Source organism: Oncorhynchus gorbuscha, linkage group LG06 (genome assembly GCF_021184085.1).
Source record: "Oncorhynchus gorbuscha isolate QuinsamMale2020 ecotype Even-year linkage group LG06, OgorEven_v1.0, whole genome shotgun sequence".
In the NCBI taxonomy this organism is placed as follows: Eukaryota; Metazoa; Chordata; class Actinopteri; order Salmoniformes; family Salmonidae; genus Oncorhynchus; species Oncorhynchus gorbuscha.
This window is the reverse complement of record NC_060178.1, coordinates 16788060-16804382: the sequence shown is the minus strand read 5'-3', so window position 1 is coordinate 16804382 and position 16323 is coordinate 16788060. Positions and strand designations below refer to the sequence as shown.

Below are 16323 nucleotides of genomic sequence, written 5' to 3'. Positions count from 1 at the left end.
ATCAGAAATACAGTGTAGACATTGTGAATGTTGTAAATGACTATTGTAGCTGGAAGTGGCTGATTTTAATGGAATATCTACATAGGTGTACAGAGGCCCATTATCAGCAACCATCACTCCTGTGTTCCAATGGCACGTTGTGTTAACAAATCCAAGTTTAACATTTTTTTTTAAAGACTAATTGATCATTAGAAAACCATTTTGCAATTATGTTATCACAGCTGAAAACTGTTGTTCTGATTAAAGAAGCAATAAATCTGTCCTTCTTTAGACTAGTTGAGTATCTGGAGCATCAGCATTTGTGGGTTCGATTACATGCTCAAAATGACCAGAAACAAAGCACTTTCTTCTGAAACTCATCAGGCTAGTCCATGCGAGAAATTGCCAAGAAACTGAAGATCTCGTACAACGCTGTGTACTACTCCCTTCAAAGAACAGCACAAACTGGCTCTAACCAGAATAGAAAGAGGAGAGGGAGGCCCCAGCGCACAACTGAGCAAGAGGACAAGTGCATTAGAATGTCTAGTTTGAGAAACAGATGCCTCACAAGTCCTCAACTGTCCTCAACTTATTACAGGTATAAGTGTTCATGTGAGTGCTACAGTTCACTGGATATATTGTGGGACAAACACCACCTTCCGGAGACACCTGAAACCCCACCTCTTTAAGGAATACCTAGGATAGAATAAGTAATCCCTCTCACCCCCCTTCCCCTTTAAGATTTAGATGCACTATTGTAAAGTGACTGTTCCACTGGATGTCATAAGGTGAATGCACCAATTTGTAAGTCGCTCTGGATAAGAGCGTCTGCTAAATGACTTAAATGTAATGTAAATGTAAATGTAATATGTGCTTCTGATAAGGTTACATGTTTGAAGTGTGTGTTCAAGTGATTGCGTCTGATCCCTATATGTTTTAGGATGTTGCAGAGTTGCTTCTCTCGCCTTACACTGCTCAGTGTAGTGTCTTTCGTTGTGATTGATCTTATTCCACTGTTTTTGTATTTTCTGTTTTTGTCTCAGAATTCTACAACATCAAATCTATATTATTTACTCTATAAATAAAAATGGAAATAAAGCAACAGTGTAGAAGTGCGATAATGATTGTTTATTAGTTGAATGAATTGTCCAGGCAGTCTAAAACAAACACTAAAAGTATATGAAACATTTCAAATGGGATTTGAAACCAGGTCAGAGTAGTAGTAGTAGTATTAGTAGTAGTTTTTACTGTGGTAGTAGCACTGGTGACTGCAGTCGTAACTATAGTATTATAAATAGGGACTGTAGTAGTATTAGTAGTGATGAGGGTTGCAACATTTTGGGAACTTTCAACAAATTCCCTAGTTTTCCATAAATCCTGGTTGGAGGATTACGGAATTCCTGCTTATTCCCTCCAGATTCCGGGAATCCACCAACTGGGATTTCGGGAAAAACACAGCATTTATTGAATGTTCCCGGAATAATGCAACCCTACTAGTGACTATAGTCGGAAGCAAGCGTAAGCTCTACAGCGGTTGGACTCACCAGAGGTCGTAGGTCAGGGTGTGCCAGGATGTACCCGTTGTTGGTGATGAGGAAAGCGTAACCATGGGGACCCAGCCTATATCTGGGAGCCAGCTTCATTACCTCCAACAGGGGGATGTCAGAACCCACCACCCCCAGCAGGATCCCATGGCTCAGCTGGAGGAGAAGGGGAGAGGAGGGTTTATAAGACTTCTAATGGCACAACAACTACAGTATCATGTCACTGCAACACAGATGCACTGTGCACACAGTGAACTGCTTGACCAGGTTCAAATATAAAGCACCAGTCAAAAGTATGGATACATACTCATGCAAGGGTTTTTCTTTATTTTTACATTGTAGAACAATAGGGAAGACATCAAAACGATGAAATAACACACATGGAATCATGTAGTAACCAAAAAAGTGTTTAACAAATCAAAATATATGATATGTTTCAGATTCTTCAAAGTAGCCACAGATTTCCACCGGTCTAATGTCCATTTCTAGTGTTTCTTGGCCCAAGCAAGTCTCTTCTTCTTATTGGTGTCCTTTAGTAGTGGTTTCTTTGCAGAAATTTGACCATGATGGCCTGATTCACACAGTCTCCTCTGAACAGTTGATGTTGAGATGTGTCTGTTACTTGTGAAGCATTTATTTGGGCTGCAATTTCTGAAGCTGGTAACTCTAATTAACTTAACCTCTGCAGCAGAGGTAACTCTGGGTCTTCCTTTCCTGTGGCAGTCCTCGTGAAAGCCAGTTTCACCATAGCCTTGATGGTTTTTGCGACTGCACTTGAAGAAACTTAAAAATTTCTGGAAATTGACTCACCTTCATTGACTCACCTTCATGTCTTAAAGTAATGGACTGTCGTTTCTCTTGTTCTTACAATAATATGGACTGTCTGTGGCTACTTTGAAGAATCTGAAATATATCATATATTTTGATTTGTTAAACACTTTTTTGGTTACTACACGATTCCATGTGTTATTTCATAGTTTTGATGTCTTCACTATTATTATACAATGTAGAAAATATAAAAAATAAAGAAAAACCCTGAATGAGTAGGTGTGTCCAAACCTTTGACTGGTACTGTACCTCACATACCTTTTATAGCTCTAGATTACTACAGTTGTAACAGTCTATTGGGGACGAATAGTCTGGTGCCTCACAATTACAACTTCTAACTGTTATTACTTTGATTACCACCATTCCTATGTTAAATATACATTTAAATCTAACAAAGGCTTTTAGTCCACTGACCGTCTCTTTCTTCTTGCTGAAGACAGGCATTGCCACTGTGGTCATGAGAAGTAAACTTTGAGCCTTTGTGGCGAAGAGCTGGAGGAATAATTGCAGCCAGCATTAGTACATATTTATGCATCAGAAATAACGTTTTGTTTATCCTAAACCAAATCAAAACGCTGTTGGTTCTGGTACTACTCCTACTTGTTAACTTCTATACCTGCAATTAAGACTCGTTACCCTAGAGGGTGCCATAACACTGCAACTGGTGATAGCCAATCGAAAGCTTGGGAGACAGCGTTCACTATTACCACAAGGCCTAAACAGAAGAGGACTACACTAAAAGGGCTTCCCTATCAGACAAGATGTATTTCCCACAGTCTCTTTTTACCTCCTTCGTATTGGGTAGCTGTCAGAGTGAGTGAGGGTCAGGTCCAGGTGATAGAGGCGAGGTGAGATGAGAGAATGAGCACAGTAGCAGGACAAAAGACAAATGCAGGGAGGAGTCATAAACTACACAGACACACAGAATGAATGAACTAATGTAACTGACAGCACACCATGATACTACAGTTGACTTTCAAACAGGGCAGTGTGAGGTGACGGACGTGGTTGAACGCAACAACAACACGTTGCCTTTGATGCCAAAGAAAGTGGAGATTTGGATCCTGGAAGAAAAGGCAGAATGTACTGCAGTTATTCGGCAAAGCCCACTGGGTAAGTATAGCTGCTGTACTCACCACAGTGTCCATGTAAGCCTCGGTCCAGATGATGTCATGATTGTGATTGATGACCATTGGTCGGCTCAGGACGTGAAGGTACTCCATGACATTCTCCTGCACGTCAGCCAGAGTGGAGATGTGTGTGTAGTAACCCTTGTTGTTGCAGGCGATCCACTTGGTGTTGTCCGCAAAGGTCATCTCTCTGCCAATAAGGTAAGTGAAGAGGCGCACCTGAAAGAGACCGTATAGGAGGCTGATATCCAATTCAGTCAGTTCATTAAGTAAATACTGAACATATTCAACTGATAAGGCCGTTAAAATGATGTCCTCAAAATACCTTGCTGTTCAGGGGAAGTAGGGGAATAGAAAATAGAATAACAGAAGAATTTACGTGTATTGTCAGATATTACTGCACTGTTGGAGCGAGGAACACAAGCATTTCGCTGCACCGGCAATAACATCTGCTAAATATGTGTATGGGACCAATTCAATTTTATTACATTTTATTTTAATGTACCGTAAATAGGTATTACTGTAGGTCAAGTGTGTATGTAGTTATTCACATGGAGAAAATATTGGATATACCCTACAGTACCCTGCGATCAGGCCAGTTGAACTCTTCAAACACGTCTTTGAAATCCTCCATGGCTCCATCTGTGATCAGCATGATGGCCTGGTTACACAGGCTGCCCTGGCCCTTGGTCGCAGCCTGGGAGGAAGCACCACACAGTGAAGAACTGAGACTGGGCCAACAGCAAGTGTGTGGAAGTATACGTGTGTGTGTGTTGGAAGCAAACCTCATTCAGGATTTTGAAGGATTCTTTCATGGCCTTTGCAACTTTTCCCTCTCCCTTCACGTGAAGCTCATCCACTAGCACCTTAAAATGCTAGAGAGAGAGAGAAAGAGAGAGAGAGAGAGAGAGAGAGAGAGAGAGAGAGAGAGAGAGAGAGAGAGAGAGAGAGAGAGAGAGAGAGGGAGAGGGAGGGAGGGAGGGGAGGGAGGGAGGGAGGGAGGGAGGGAGGGAGAGAGAGAGAGAGAGAGAGAGAGAGAGAGAGAGAGAGAGAGAGAGAGAGAGAGAGAGAGAGAGAGAGAGAGAGAGAGAGAGAGAGAGAGAGAGAGAGAGAGAGAGGGAGGGAGGGAGGGAGGGAGAGAGAGAGAGAGAGAGAGAGAGAGAGAGAGAGAGAGAGAGAGAGAGAGGAGAGGGAGAGAGAGAGAGAGAGAGAGAGAGAGCACATAATATGACGTTTGTCTTTATTCTTTTTGAACTTTTGTGAGTGTAATATTTACTGTACATTTTTGAATTGTTCATTCAACTTTTGTTTATTATCTATTTCACTTGCTTTGGCAATGTAAACATATGTTTCCCATGCCAATAAACCCTTAAATTGAACATTGAATTGATTTGAGGGAGAGGTTTTTTTATGGTGAGAAAACAATGTGATCACCCTCTTGCTCTTTTGCACCCCAGTATCTCTACTTGCATCCTCATCTACTTACATCCTCATCTGCACATCTATCACTCCAGGTTAATGCTAAATTGTAATTATTTTGCCTCTATCGTCTATTTATTGCCTTACCTCCCTACTCTTCTACATTTGCACACACTATAAATAGATTTTTCTATTGTGTTATTGACTTTACGTTTGTTTATGTGTAACTCTGTGTTGTTGTTTTTGTCGCACTACTTTGCTTTATCATGGCCAGGTCGCAGTTGTAAATGAGAACTTGTTCTCAACTGGCCTACCTGGTTAAATGAAGGTGATTTTTTTAAAGTACAGAAATGCAGCACAGCACAGCCTAGCACAGGACATGACAGTGTAAGGTCTAATACAACAGTCCAGTTGACTGAATACCAAGAGTGTTTTCATGGCCACTGACCTGGTTGCTGGCTATAAAGCTCTTTGTGACAATTGTAATTAAACACACTATTCCAATGGTATTTGATTGATTGAAAACTATAATGCAAAACAAGTGTGTAATGTTCCAAGTTTGTTTACTTAACACACCTGGCAACTACACAGGCATTAATTACCTTAACAAAAGAGAGTAATCTAGCTCCTAAGAGTAAGCAGAGTCTGAACCTCATTCCTGAGGTTATACCCATCATGGTGCCAGAGGCATACAGAATGTTCGTGAGAGGATCTGGTTGTAGGATATACTGTAGGAGCAGATGCCAGGTGGATAAAACCAAACAGGAAAACATTAGTAGCTCTGCTCATAAATCACCCAGTGCAAGGTTTATCAGCCAGTATACTTGCCTCTCTGCCTGTGTCTGTGAGTGATCTATACTGTTCCAGATCAAAACCGTTATTTTTTAAAGCATTGAAACTGGTTTATAACGTTCATTTATGTTTTGGCCATTTTTTTCCGTTCGCACAAAAAATGCAACAAAGCGTGAATGCAAAGCCCTCACTCAGAAACCTAATCCAGTGTCTGCCTGACAGCTGAAAATCTTTGCCAGTGTGTGTGCATGTGTAGGGTATCTGCCCCTCCCCCCGAAGCATAGTCTACTGTAGCTACTGAAGTTACACGTGTGATTCAGAAATCAGGGAGAGAGTGTTTTCAATGCTAGAAAAAAAGAGTTCCAAAAGGGTTCTTCAGTTGTTGCCATAGGAGAACCCTTTTTGGTTCCATGTAGAGCCCTCTGTGGAAAGGGTTCTACTTGGAACCCAAAAGTGTTAAACCTGGAACCAAAAGGGTTCTACCTGGAACCAAAAAGGGTTCTTCAAAGGGTTCACCGATGGGGACAGCCAATGAACCTTTTTAGGTTCAAGAGACCATATTTTTTTCAAAGTTCCTTCATAGAAGCCGCACCTCTGTTGGTATAATTATGTGGGCCTAATTCAGACAACAGGTCTGTTGTTATCAACAAGATGCCCAGTGTTTCAACACTCTCTCCCCACCCGCACATTTGTTATCGCACCTTACGCCTTACACTTGTCTGTCTAAGGCATGTAAATAGCTTGCCCGCTCCATAGCAAGCTTCTCAACCCACACTGATTGGTAAATTCATTTAGAATTTCAAGGTTTGAAAAGGAACAGAAAGGAATGACATAAACCATTTTTTTTGGTATCGAACTAGTTCAGAACTTTATTTTCCTTGTTTGGAACAGTGGAACATAACAAGCTAAACTTTTTCAGAATTAAATGATTGGAAAATTCTAATGTCCCAAGCCCTGGTTTTCAGGATATTATCTCTCGCACATTGCTCTGCCTGACAAGCCCTGGTTTTCAGGATATTATCTCTCGCACATTGCTCTGCCTGACAAGCCCTGGTTTTCAGGATATTATCTCTCGCACATTGCTCTGCCTGACAAGCCCTGGTTTTCAGAATATTATCTCTCGCACATTGATCTGCCTGACAAGCCCTGGTTTTCAGGATATTATCTCTCGCACATTGCTCTGCCTGACAAGCCCTGGTTTTCAGGATATTATCTCTCGCACATTGCTCTGCCTGACAAACCCTGGTTTTCAAGATGTTATCTCTCGCACATTGCTCTGCCTGACAAGCCCTGGTTTTCAGGATATTATCTCTCGTACATTGCTCTGCCTGACAAGCCCTGGTTTTCAGGATATTATCTCTCGCACATTGCTCTGCCTGACAAGCCCTGGTTTTCAGGATATTATCTCTCGCACATTGCTCTGCCTGACAAGCCCTGGTTTTCAGGATATTATCTCTCGCACATTGCTCTGCCTGACAAGCCCTGGTTTTCAGGATATTATCTCTCGCACATTGCTCTGCCTGACAAGCCCTGGTTTTCAGGATATTATCTCTTGCACATTGCTCTGCCTTACAAGCCCTGGTTTTCAGGATATTCTCTCTCGCACATTGCTCTGCCTGACAAGCCCTGGTTTTCAGGATATTCTCTCTCGCACATTGCTCTGCCTGACAAGCCCTGGTTTTCAGGATATTATCTCTCGCACATTGCTCTGCCTGACAAGCCCTGGTTTTCAAGATATTATCTCTCGCACATTGCTCTGCCTGACAAGCACTGGTTTTCAAGATGTTATCTCTCGCACATTGCACTGCTTGGTTTTAAGGATGTTCTTTCTCACACATTGCACTGCTTGACAAGCCCTGGTTTTCAGGATGTTATCTCTCACACATTGCAATGCCTGACAAGACCTGGTTTTCAGGATGTTATCTCTCGCACATTGCACTACCTGACACACCCTGGTTTTCAGGATGTTATCTCTCACACATTGCACTACCTGACACGCCCTGGTATTCAGGATGTTATCTCTCACACATTGCACTACTGTCACGCCTTGGTCATTGTATCTTGTGTTTTTGTTATATGTTTGGGTAGGCCAGGGTGTGACATGGGTTTATATGTTGTATTTCGTATTGGGGTTTGTATTAATTGGGAGTGTGTATTATTAGGGGTGTGTCTAGTTAGGCTTGGCTGCCTGAGGCGATTCCTAATTGGAGTCAGCTGATTCTCGTTGTCTCGGATTGGGAACCGTATTTAGGCAGCCTGAGTGCGCGTTGTATTTCGTGGGTGATTGTACCTGTCTTAGTGTTAGTCACCAGATAGGCTGTATTAGTTTCACTCGTTTGTTGTTTTTGTATTTTCAGTTATTTCATGTACCGCATTATTCTTCATTAAAAGTCATGAGTAACCTACACGCTGCATTTCGGTCTGACTCTCTACAAACAACAGACGAAGTTCATTACAACTACCTGACACGCCCTGGTATTCAGGATGTTATCTCTCACACATTGCACTACCTGACACGCCCTGGTATTCAGGATGTTATCTCTCACACATTGCACTGCCTGACAAACATACATGTAGTCTACACATTTTGCACGCTAAAATCACATTGATTTACTTATCAATACACTTTATGCATACATAACATTTCTATATTGGGGCGGCAGGTAGCCTAGTGGTTAGAGTGTTGGACTATTAACCGAAAGGTTGCAAGATCGAATCCCCGAGCTGACAAGGTAAAAAAAAGAATCTGTCATTCTGCCCCTGAACAAGACAGTTAACCTACTGTTCCTAGGCCGTCATTGAAAATAAGAATTTGTTCTAAACTGACTTGCCTAGTTAAATAAAGGTAAAATATAATATATGTAAATTTGTGTTCTACATATTACAGTATACATATTTTAACATTTTTCCATCCCTGTCAGTCACACTCCATTAAAGTCCCTCTCCACAGTAGGCTGATGGTTGTGAATGATGGCTGACCTGGCCTGCTCTCTGATCCACACTGGGCCAATACATGAAGTAGGAACTAGGCCAACAGGTGGAGCCAACTTCTCCGCACCTAGCTTAGCAGCATGACTGACAGCCAAGGTGGCCCTTCACTCTCCACCTCCACAGGGGTGTAATGTCATAACAGAACACTTTGAGTTGCTAGAGCCCTGCTGAGAGGTAAGAGCTCCGTGGCTTAGCGGCCACAGATTACCTGAAGAAGATAATGGACTTACCTCGCGGTTGTCCAAGTCAGCCTGCACCAGGGTGCCTTTGAAGCATGGCTCTACGTAGCGCACGTAGTCAGTGTACTGTGGGGAGAAAAGACAAGGCAGAGCTGTAGTCCTGTCAACATTGTGACACTGTTGTGATGTAGTGGTGTAACAGGTAATGTGTGAAGGTGTGATAATGTAATGGGAATGGCTTAGTCAACTGAACACCACATTTCAACACATGGAAATTACAAGACCCTAAGTTTGAGATTTCTTGTTCCGTTGGTGCGTAGCGGCAGGAGGAGGGTTGACTCACAGCGATGACGTTGACAAAGTCGTTCTCCCCCAGTGTGTCCAGGATGGTGTTGATGGTGTGCTTGGCGATGGTCATCTTCAGACCCTTCATACTGCCACTGATGTCCACCACGATAATAATGTCCTTTGGTGAGGTGGCAGCCTGGATATACCTGGGGGACAGGGGAAGAGAGAGATAGGGTTACACCATAGTGTTTACTGTCCTATGTGAGGATTATCTACCTCTACTGTACTTGAGGCTTGTGTGGTCCAGAGAGTAGAGCACGGAGCACCGCAGGACCATAGGATGGAGGCCCCAGTCAACGGTTCTCTCACTTTCTCATGCTGCTTCATGAAAAAACGTTCCCCATATAATTCACAACCCCTTGACATAACGATCCACATTCAATTTAAAAAAGCGGTGTAGGCCTACAGCATATGGCACTGTATAACATCCCAACCCCACTGCCCCTCCCTATCAACTTAGTTTCAAAACATGACAGATGCAAATGCGCGCACACACACACCTTTTTGGTATTTTTCATATCTACATGTTTATAAATAGGGACATATGTCATCCATGTGAACCCCACTGACCTGGGTATTGATCTGTTGGTTAAAACCACTTAAGGAGCAGCTTAAAGTATTTATAGGGGATCAGATCAGACTGTCCTGGCCTGTCTGTCTGTGTCTCCCTGTGTTGCTGTGTTCAGAGCCTTGGGTGCTATCCTTGCCACTAATCTAAAAGTCAGGGGCAGCCCAGGTCCCAGGATACTCTCTAACTGAGTGGGGAGATAGGGAGGGCATTCATATACTACCTGAAGCTCATCAACTTGGCTTGTTGAATTCCTGGAAGCTGGAAATGCTACTGATTGGCCAGTTAGGAGGATATCCTCCCTCTGGCCTAGGGAGACCCCACGGCCTAACAGCAGTGATAGGAGACTAATACTGGACTGCATGAAACAGTAAATAAAGGTCCTGACTCTCAGTTTTCAGTAATTATATAATGGTACTTGTTGTTGGAGCAGGGTCACAGTTTCCATCCCATTCTTTAAACTGCCAGCTCAAGTGTCATGTTGTGCAAGTGTCGTGCAATACATGGCCATGTCCTAGGACACACCACATTAGAGCAACATATCCATGGTACTATACACTCTCTTACCACGGGATAAGTAAAGTAAAGTAGGGTGAATGCTGTAGTGAAGTTTGGTTCAATTTAAAAAACCAAAAGTAAATAAATGACACGACTAAAATAGATAAAAGCTTGCGTATAAGCCTATACAGTCTTAAGGTATATGAGGTATATGAGTATATGAGGTCACATGACTTTATTCTCGCTCTCTCTCAGGAATACCTGGCCTAATGACTCTCTAGAGACAGCAGGAGCAGCAGGTGCGGTAGAGATACTCTGAATGATTGGCTATGAAAAGCCAAATGACATTTATACCTGAGGTGCTGACCTGTTGCACCCTTTACAACCACTGTGATTATTATTATCTGAGCCTGCTGGTCATCGATACACGCAAAGGCCAGCTTTTTCAAGCAGAAATTTGCATCCTGTAGCTCTAACTCCAAAAAGTTCTGGGACACTGTAAAGTCCATGGAGAACAAGAGCACCTCCTCCCAGCTGCCCACTGCACTGAGGCTAGGTAACATGGTCACCACCGATAAATCCATGATAATCGAAAACTTCAACAAGCATTTCTCAACGGCTGGCCATGCCTTCCTTCTGGCTACTCCAACCTCGGCCAACAGCTCCGCCCCCCTCCCGCAGCTACTCGCCCAAGCCTCCCCAGCTTCTCCTTTACCCAAATCCAGATAGCAGGTGATCTGAAAGAGCTGCAAAACATGGACCCGTACAAATCATCTGGGCGTGACAATCTGGACCCTCTATTTCTGAAACTATCCGCCGCCATTGTCGCAACCCCTATTACCAGCCTGTTCAACCTCTCTTTCATGTCGTCTGAGATCCCCAAGGATTGGAAAGCTGCCGCAGTCATCCCCATCTTCAAAGGGGGAGACACCCTGGACCCAAACTGTTACAGACCTATATCCATCCTGCCCTGCCTATCTAAGGTCTTCGAAAGCCAAGTCAACAAACAGATCACTGACCATCTCGAATCCCACCGTACCTTCTCCGCTGTGCAATCTGGTTTCCGAGCCGGTCACGGGTACACCTCAGCCACGCTCAAGGTACTAAATGATATTATAAAAGCCATCGATAAAAGACAGTACTGTGCAGCTGTCACGCCTTGGTCATTGTATTTTGTGTTTTTGTTATAAGTTTGGGTAGGCCAGGGTGTGACATGGGTTTATATGTTGTTTTCGTATTGGGGTTTGTAGTATTTCGGATCGCGGCTAATTAGGGGTGTTGTATAGGCTTGGCTACCTGAGGCGATTCTCAATCAGAGTCAGGTAATCCTCGTTGTCTCTGATTGGGAACCGTATTTAGGGAGCCATAGTTTCGCTTTGTATTTCGTGGGTGTTTGTTCCTGTCTTTGTGTATTCACCAGATAGGCTGTAATAAGTTTCACGTTCCGTTTTGTTGTTTTTGTATTTCGTAATAGTTATTTTTCATGTGTCACGTTTTCATTCATTAAAGATCATGAGTAACAAACACGCTGCATTTCGGTCCGACTCTCTTCTTTTTACAGACGAACGCCGTTACAGCAGCCCTCTTCATCGACCTGGCCAAGGCTTTCGACTCTGTCAATCACCATATTCTTATCGGCAGACTCAGTAGCCTCGGTTTTTCTAATGACTGCCTTGCCTGGTTCACCAACTACTTTGCAGACAGAGTTCAGTGTGTCAAATCGGAGGGCATGTTGTCCGGTCCTCTGGCAGTCTCTGTGGGGGTGCCACAGGGTTCAATTCTCGGGCCGACTCTTTTCTCTGTATATATCAATGATGTTGCTCTTGCTGCGGGCGATCCCCTGATCCACCTCTACACAGACGACACTATTCTGTATACTTCTGGCCCTTGGACACTGTGCTATCTAACCTCCAAACGAGCTTCAATGCCATACAACACTCCTTCCGTGGCCTCCAACTGCTCTTAAACGCTAGTAAAACCAAATGCATGCTTTTCAACCATTTGCTGCCTGCATCCGCACGCCCGACTAGCATCACCACCCTGGATGGTTCCGACCTACAATATGTGGACATCTATAAGTACCTAGGTGTCTGGCTAGACTGTAAACTCTGCAGACTCATAGCAAACATCTCCAATCTAAAATCAAATCTAGAGTCGGCTTTCTATTCCACAACAAAGTCTCCTTCACTCACGCCGCCAAACGTACCCTAGTAAAACTGACTATCCTACCGATCCTCGACTTCGGCGATGTCATCTACAAAATAGCTTCCAATACTCTACTCAGCAAACTGGATGCAGTTTATCACAGTGCCATCCGTTTTGTTACTAAAGCACCTTATACCACCCACCACTGCGACCTGTATGCTCTAGTTGGCTGGCCCTCGCTACATATTCGGCGCCAGACCCACTGGCTCCAGGTCATCTACAGGTCCATGCTAGGTAAAGCTCCGCCTTATCTCAGTTCACTCGCCACGATGGCAACACCCACACGTAGCACGTGCTCCAGCAGGTGTATCTCACTGATCATCCCTAAAGGCAACACCTCATTTGGCCGCCTTTCCATCCAGTTCTCTGCTGCCTGTGACTGGAACGAATTGCAAAAATCGCTGAAGTTGGAGACTTTTATCTCCCTCACCAACTTTAAAAATCTGCTATCTGAGCAGCTAAACGATCGCTGCAGCTGTACATAGTCCATCGGTAAATAGCCCACCCAATTTACCTACCTCATCCCATACTGTTGTTATTTATTTACTTTTCTGCTCTTTAGCACACCAGTATCTCTACCTGCACATGGGCATCTGATCATTTATCACTCCAGTGTTTTAATTGTAATTGTAATTGTAATTATTCGCCTACACAATGTATATAGACTCTTTTTTTCTACTGTGTTATTGACTTGTTTATTGTTTACTCCATGTGTAACTCTGTGTTGTTGTCTGTTCACACTGCTATGCTTTATCTTGGCCAGGTCGCAGTTGTAAATGAGAACTTGTTCTCAAGTAGCCTACCTGGTTAAATAAAGGTGAAATAAAATAAAAACAAAATCTATGAACATTTGAACATCTTGGCCATGTTCTGTTAAAATCTCCACCCGACACAGCCAGAAGAGGACTGGCCACCCCTCATAGCCTGGTTCCTCTCTAGGTTTCGTCATAGGTTCTGGCCTTTCTAGGGAGTTTTTCCTAGCCACCGTGCTTCTATACCTGCATTGCGTGCTGTTTGGGGTTTTAGGCTGGGTTTCTGTACAGCACTTCGTGACATCAGCTGATGTAAGAAGGGCTTTATAAATACATTTGATTGATTGATGTCTTAGTGTCTAGCTCCTCCCCTTATCACATTGATACCAGGAAGTGTCTTACTCTGGTCAAGGTCGATGCCACCCAGAGGCTACTAGTAGATTTACTAATAGCTTACCAGTTACGGTTCCTGCAGTCAAACGCAGCCACACCATTCGAATCTGGAGTCCATTTGATACCTGTATAAAAAATACAGTCACACCGTCTCTACAGTGAGTAAACAGCATGGCATCCATTAAAATCCTACAACATTATACTGAAGTCGACGTCTTACAGCCTCCCGAGTGGCATAGTGGTCTAAGACACTGCATGAGGCGTCACTACAGACCCGGGTTTGATCCCAGGCTGTGTTACACCCGGCTGCGACCGGGAGACCCATGAGGTGGTGCACAATTGTCCCAGCGTCGTTAGGGTAGGGTTTGGCTGGCTGGGATGTCCCTGTCACATCGCGCTCTAGCAATTCCTGTGGCAGCTCGGGCACATGCATGCTGGCACGGTTTCCAGTTGTATGGTGTTTTCTCCAACACAATGGTGCGGCTGGCTTCCTGGGTTAAGTGACCAGTGTGTCAATAAGCAGGGTCATGTTTTGGAGGATGCACAGTTCTCGACCTTTGCCTCTCCCGAGTCCGTACGGGAGTTGCAGTCATGGGACAAGACTGTAACTACCAATTGGGAGTAAAAACAAATACAGTTGACATCTTAAAACAGACGGTATTTTATGGTTTCTTGTTGATAGTATGCTTTTTGTTTTGCTGTGCTATATTTTCTGTTATGCTATGCTCTGGATTTATACACTATTATATCATAGCACTGTTGAATACACATTTTTGATTGGCTTGAAGGGCATTCGAGAGTGTGCATTATTTCCCTATAACGCATGGTGTAACTGAATGACTATGGAGTTCATTCTTACATGTTCTATGTTTGTCTTGCTTTTGAAAGCAAAACCCGAAATGAAAACATTATTGGCATTGTTGAATTAGAATTAATAAAAAAAAGCAAGATATGATGGTTTGGTTAGCTAAGCTAGCAAGTCTGTTTTCTTGGTTATCATAGCAACTACTGTAGCTATCTAGCTAGCTAGTAAACTTGTCACATTTCTACTGGCAAATTAATACATTTCTAGCAACAAATATGTTAATTTATAGCCATAGTATGAAAGGAATAATCAACTCAGGGCTCTATGTATTCTCTGGAAAATAACGCAACTCCGTGGAAGGTTAGTTCCACGTAGCTAAGGAATCGTGGAACACACGTTCCACATCATGCATTATCTTCCAGAGAATGCATAGCCCATCGTTGATTATCCCTTATTAACCAAACTTTTCAATACACTACTATGTGTTGCTATCAGTTGAATGGAGCTGACTGAGGGCTCCAAACATGATAGTTCTTTGCTTAGTCCTTTTATTTATTTATTTTTATCTAGGCATGTCAGTTATGAACACATTTTTATTTACAATAACAGCCTAGGAACAGTGAGTTAACGGCCTTGTTCAGGGGCAAAACAACAGATTTTTACCCTATCAGCTCAGGGATTTGATCTAGCAACCTTTCGGTTACTGGCCCAATGCTCTAAGCACTAGGCTACCTGCCGCCCTTTACAGTGGAGGCTGGTGGAAGGAGCTATAGGAGGACAGGCTCATTGTAATGCCTGGAATGGAATAAATGGAACGGAGTCAAACGTGGCTTTCATATATTTTATACCGTTCCTATTATTCCATTCCAGCCAATACAATGAGCCTGTCCTTCTATAGCTCTTCCCACCAGTCTCCTCAGGTCTTTTACCAGGGTAGATTCTGAAGAATCCCGAGGAGCTGCCAAAGTACTGCCAGGTGAGGGTGGGGTCTTTCTGGAAGTTGTTCATGAACACGTCATTCAGAGCCTCCGACCAGTAGATTCCATTGAGGATGTAGGCATCTTTACACAGAGGAGAAAGAGAGGGCAGCAAATGAGTGGGATGGAAAGTGTGACATCACATATAGAGTAACGGTCACCTGTTTCACTTTAAAGGACGACTAAGCCACACCTAACCCAATTGTCATGCTAATCTCTCATTGGATTCAAAATATGTATTTCATGAATAGATGAGATAGGATCTGGACCCAAGGGCCTGAAAACAATTGTTTGAACTTCATCACACACACCTTTGTTGTAGACATTGGTTGGAACCTGTACGTCACTCTGCAGTGTGTTGACTGGCAGGTTGTTGAAATGCTTATTCTTCTCCAGAGGAAACTCACCACCCAGCTCTATGAAGTTACCATCTTCATCTGCTGTGTTCACCAGCATGGAGTTATAGTAGTCAAACTGGAGAAGGACAGCATTGGAACGGTGGAAAAGTTAGATTCATATTCATCAACTATCATTGGAGAATTGTTGTAAGTCGAGTAACATTAGAAGTGTACAGCCTATATTCTATCTGAAAAAGGCTTCTGCTCATGGTATTGTGTGTTTTTGTGGTCATCAAAATGTGCATGATGGTTAGGCATTTCATTTTCTCTATTGTGGTACTGTGGCAAAGGGTTGTGATAATCATATTAGCAGTACTTTGATAAATCTGAGATCTCATATTCCCACAGACAGATAGAATGACAAACCTCTAGCGTTTTGTTGAAGTCGTGGTACAAATCTGCATCCTCCGCAGACTCAGCCAACCTCTAAGGAGAAAATGAAGATATTTATTTAAAGACGTTTCTAAAATCGCCAGCCTAACCACAACACACACGGTAACAGTTATTTTGGTGGTAA

General features: G+C 43.2%; 1 protein-coding gene across 3 annotated transcripts in view; it reads right to left on the bottom strand.

Annotated features, from left to right (window-relative positions):
- LOC124037616 (voltage-dependent calcium channel subunit alpha-2/delta-4-like) overlaps positions 1-16323 on the bottom strand; it is an 87573-nt gene that overhangs the window by 57739 nt on the left and 13511 nt on the right. For 2 of the 3 annotated variants that reach the window (XM_046352493.1, XM_046352495.1), the window contains exons 4-15: positions 16173-16232; positions 15720-15882; positions 15361-15492; positions 13691-13751; positions 9206-9356; positions 8914-8988; positions 4267-4356; positions 4065-4178; positions 3488-3700; positions 3139-3156; positions 2766-2843; positions 1524-1679 (exon numbers count right to left, since the gene is read on the bottom strand). In XM_046352493.1, the coding sequence (XP_046208449.1) occupies positions 1524-1679; positions 2766-2843; positions 3139-3156; positions 3488-3700; positions 4065-4178; positions 4267-4356; positions 8914-8988; positions 9206-9356; positions 13691-13751; positions 15361-15492; positions 15720-15882; positions 16173-16232 (1311 nt within the window). The remainder of the gene's footprint in view (positions 1-1523; positions 1680-2765; positions 2844-3138; positions 3157-3487; positions 3701-4064; positions 4179-4266; positions 4357-8913; positions 8989-9205; positions 9357-13690; positions 13752-15360; positions 15493-15719; positions 15883-16172; positions 16233-16323) is intronic. The other variant, XM_046352494.1, reaches the window with a different exon arrangement.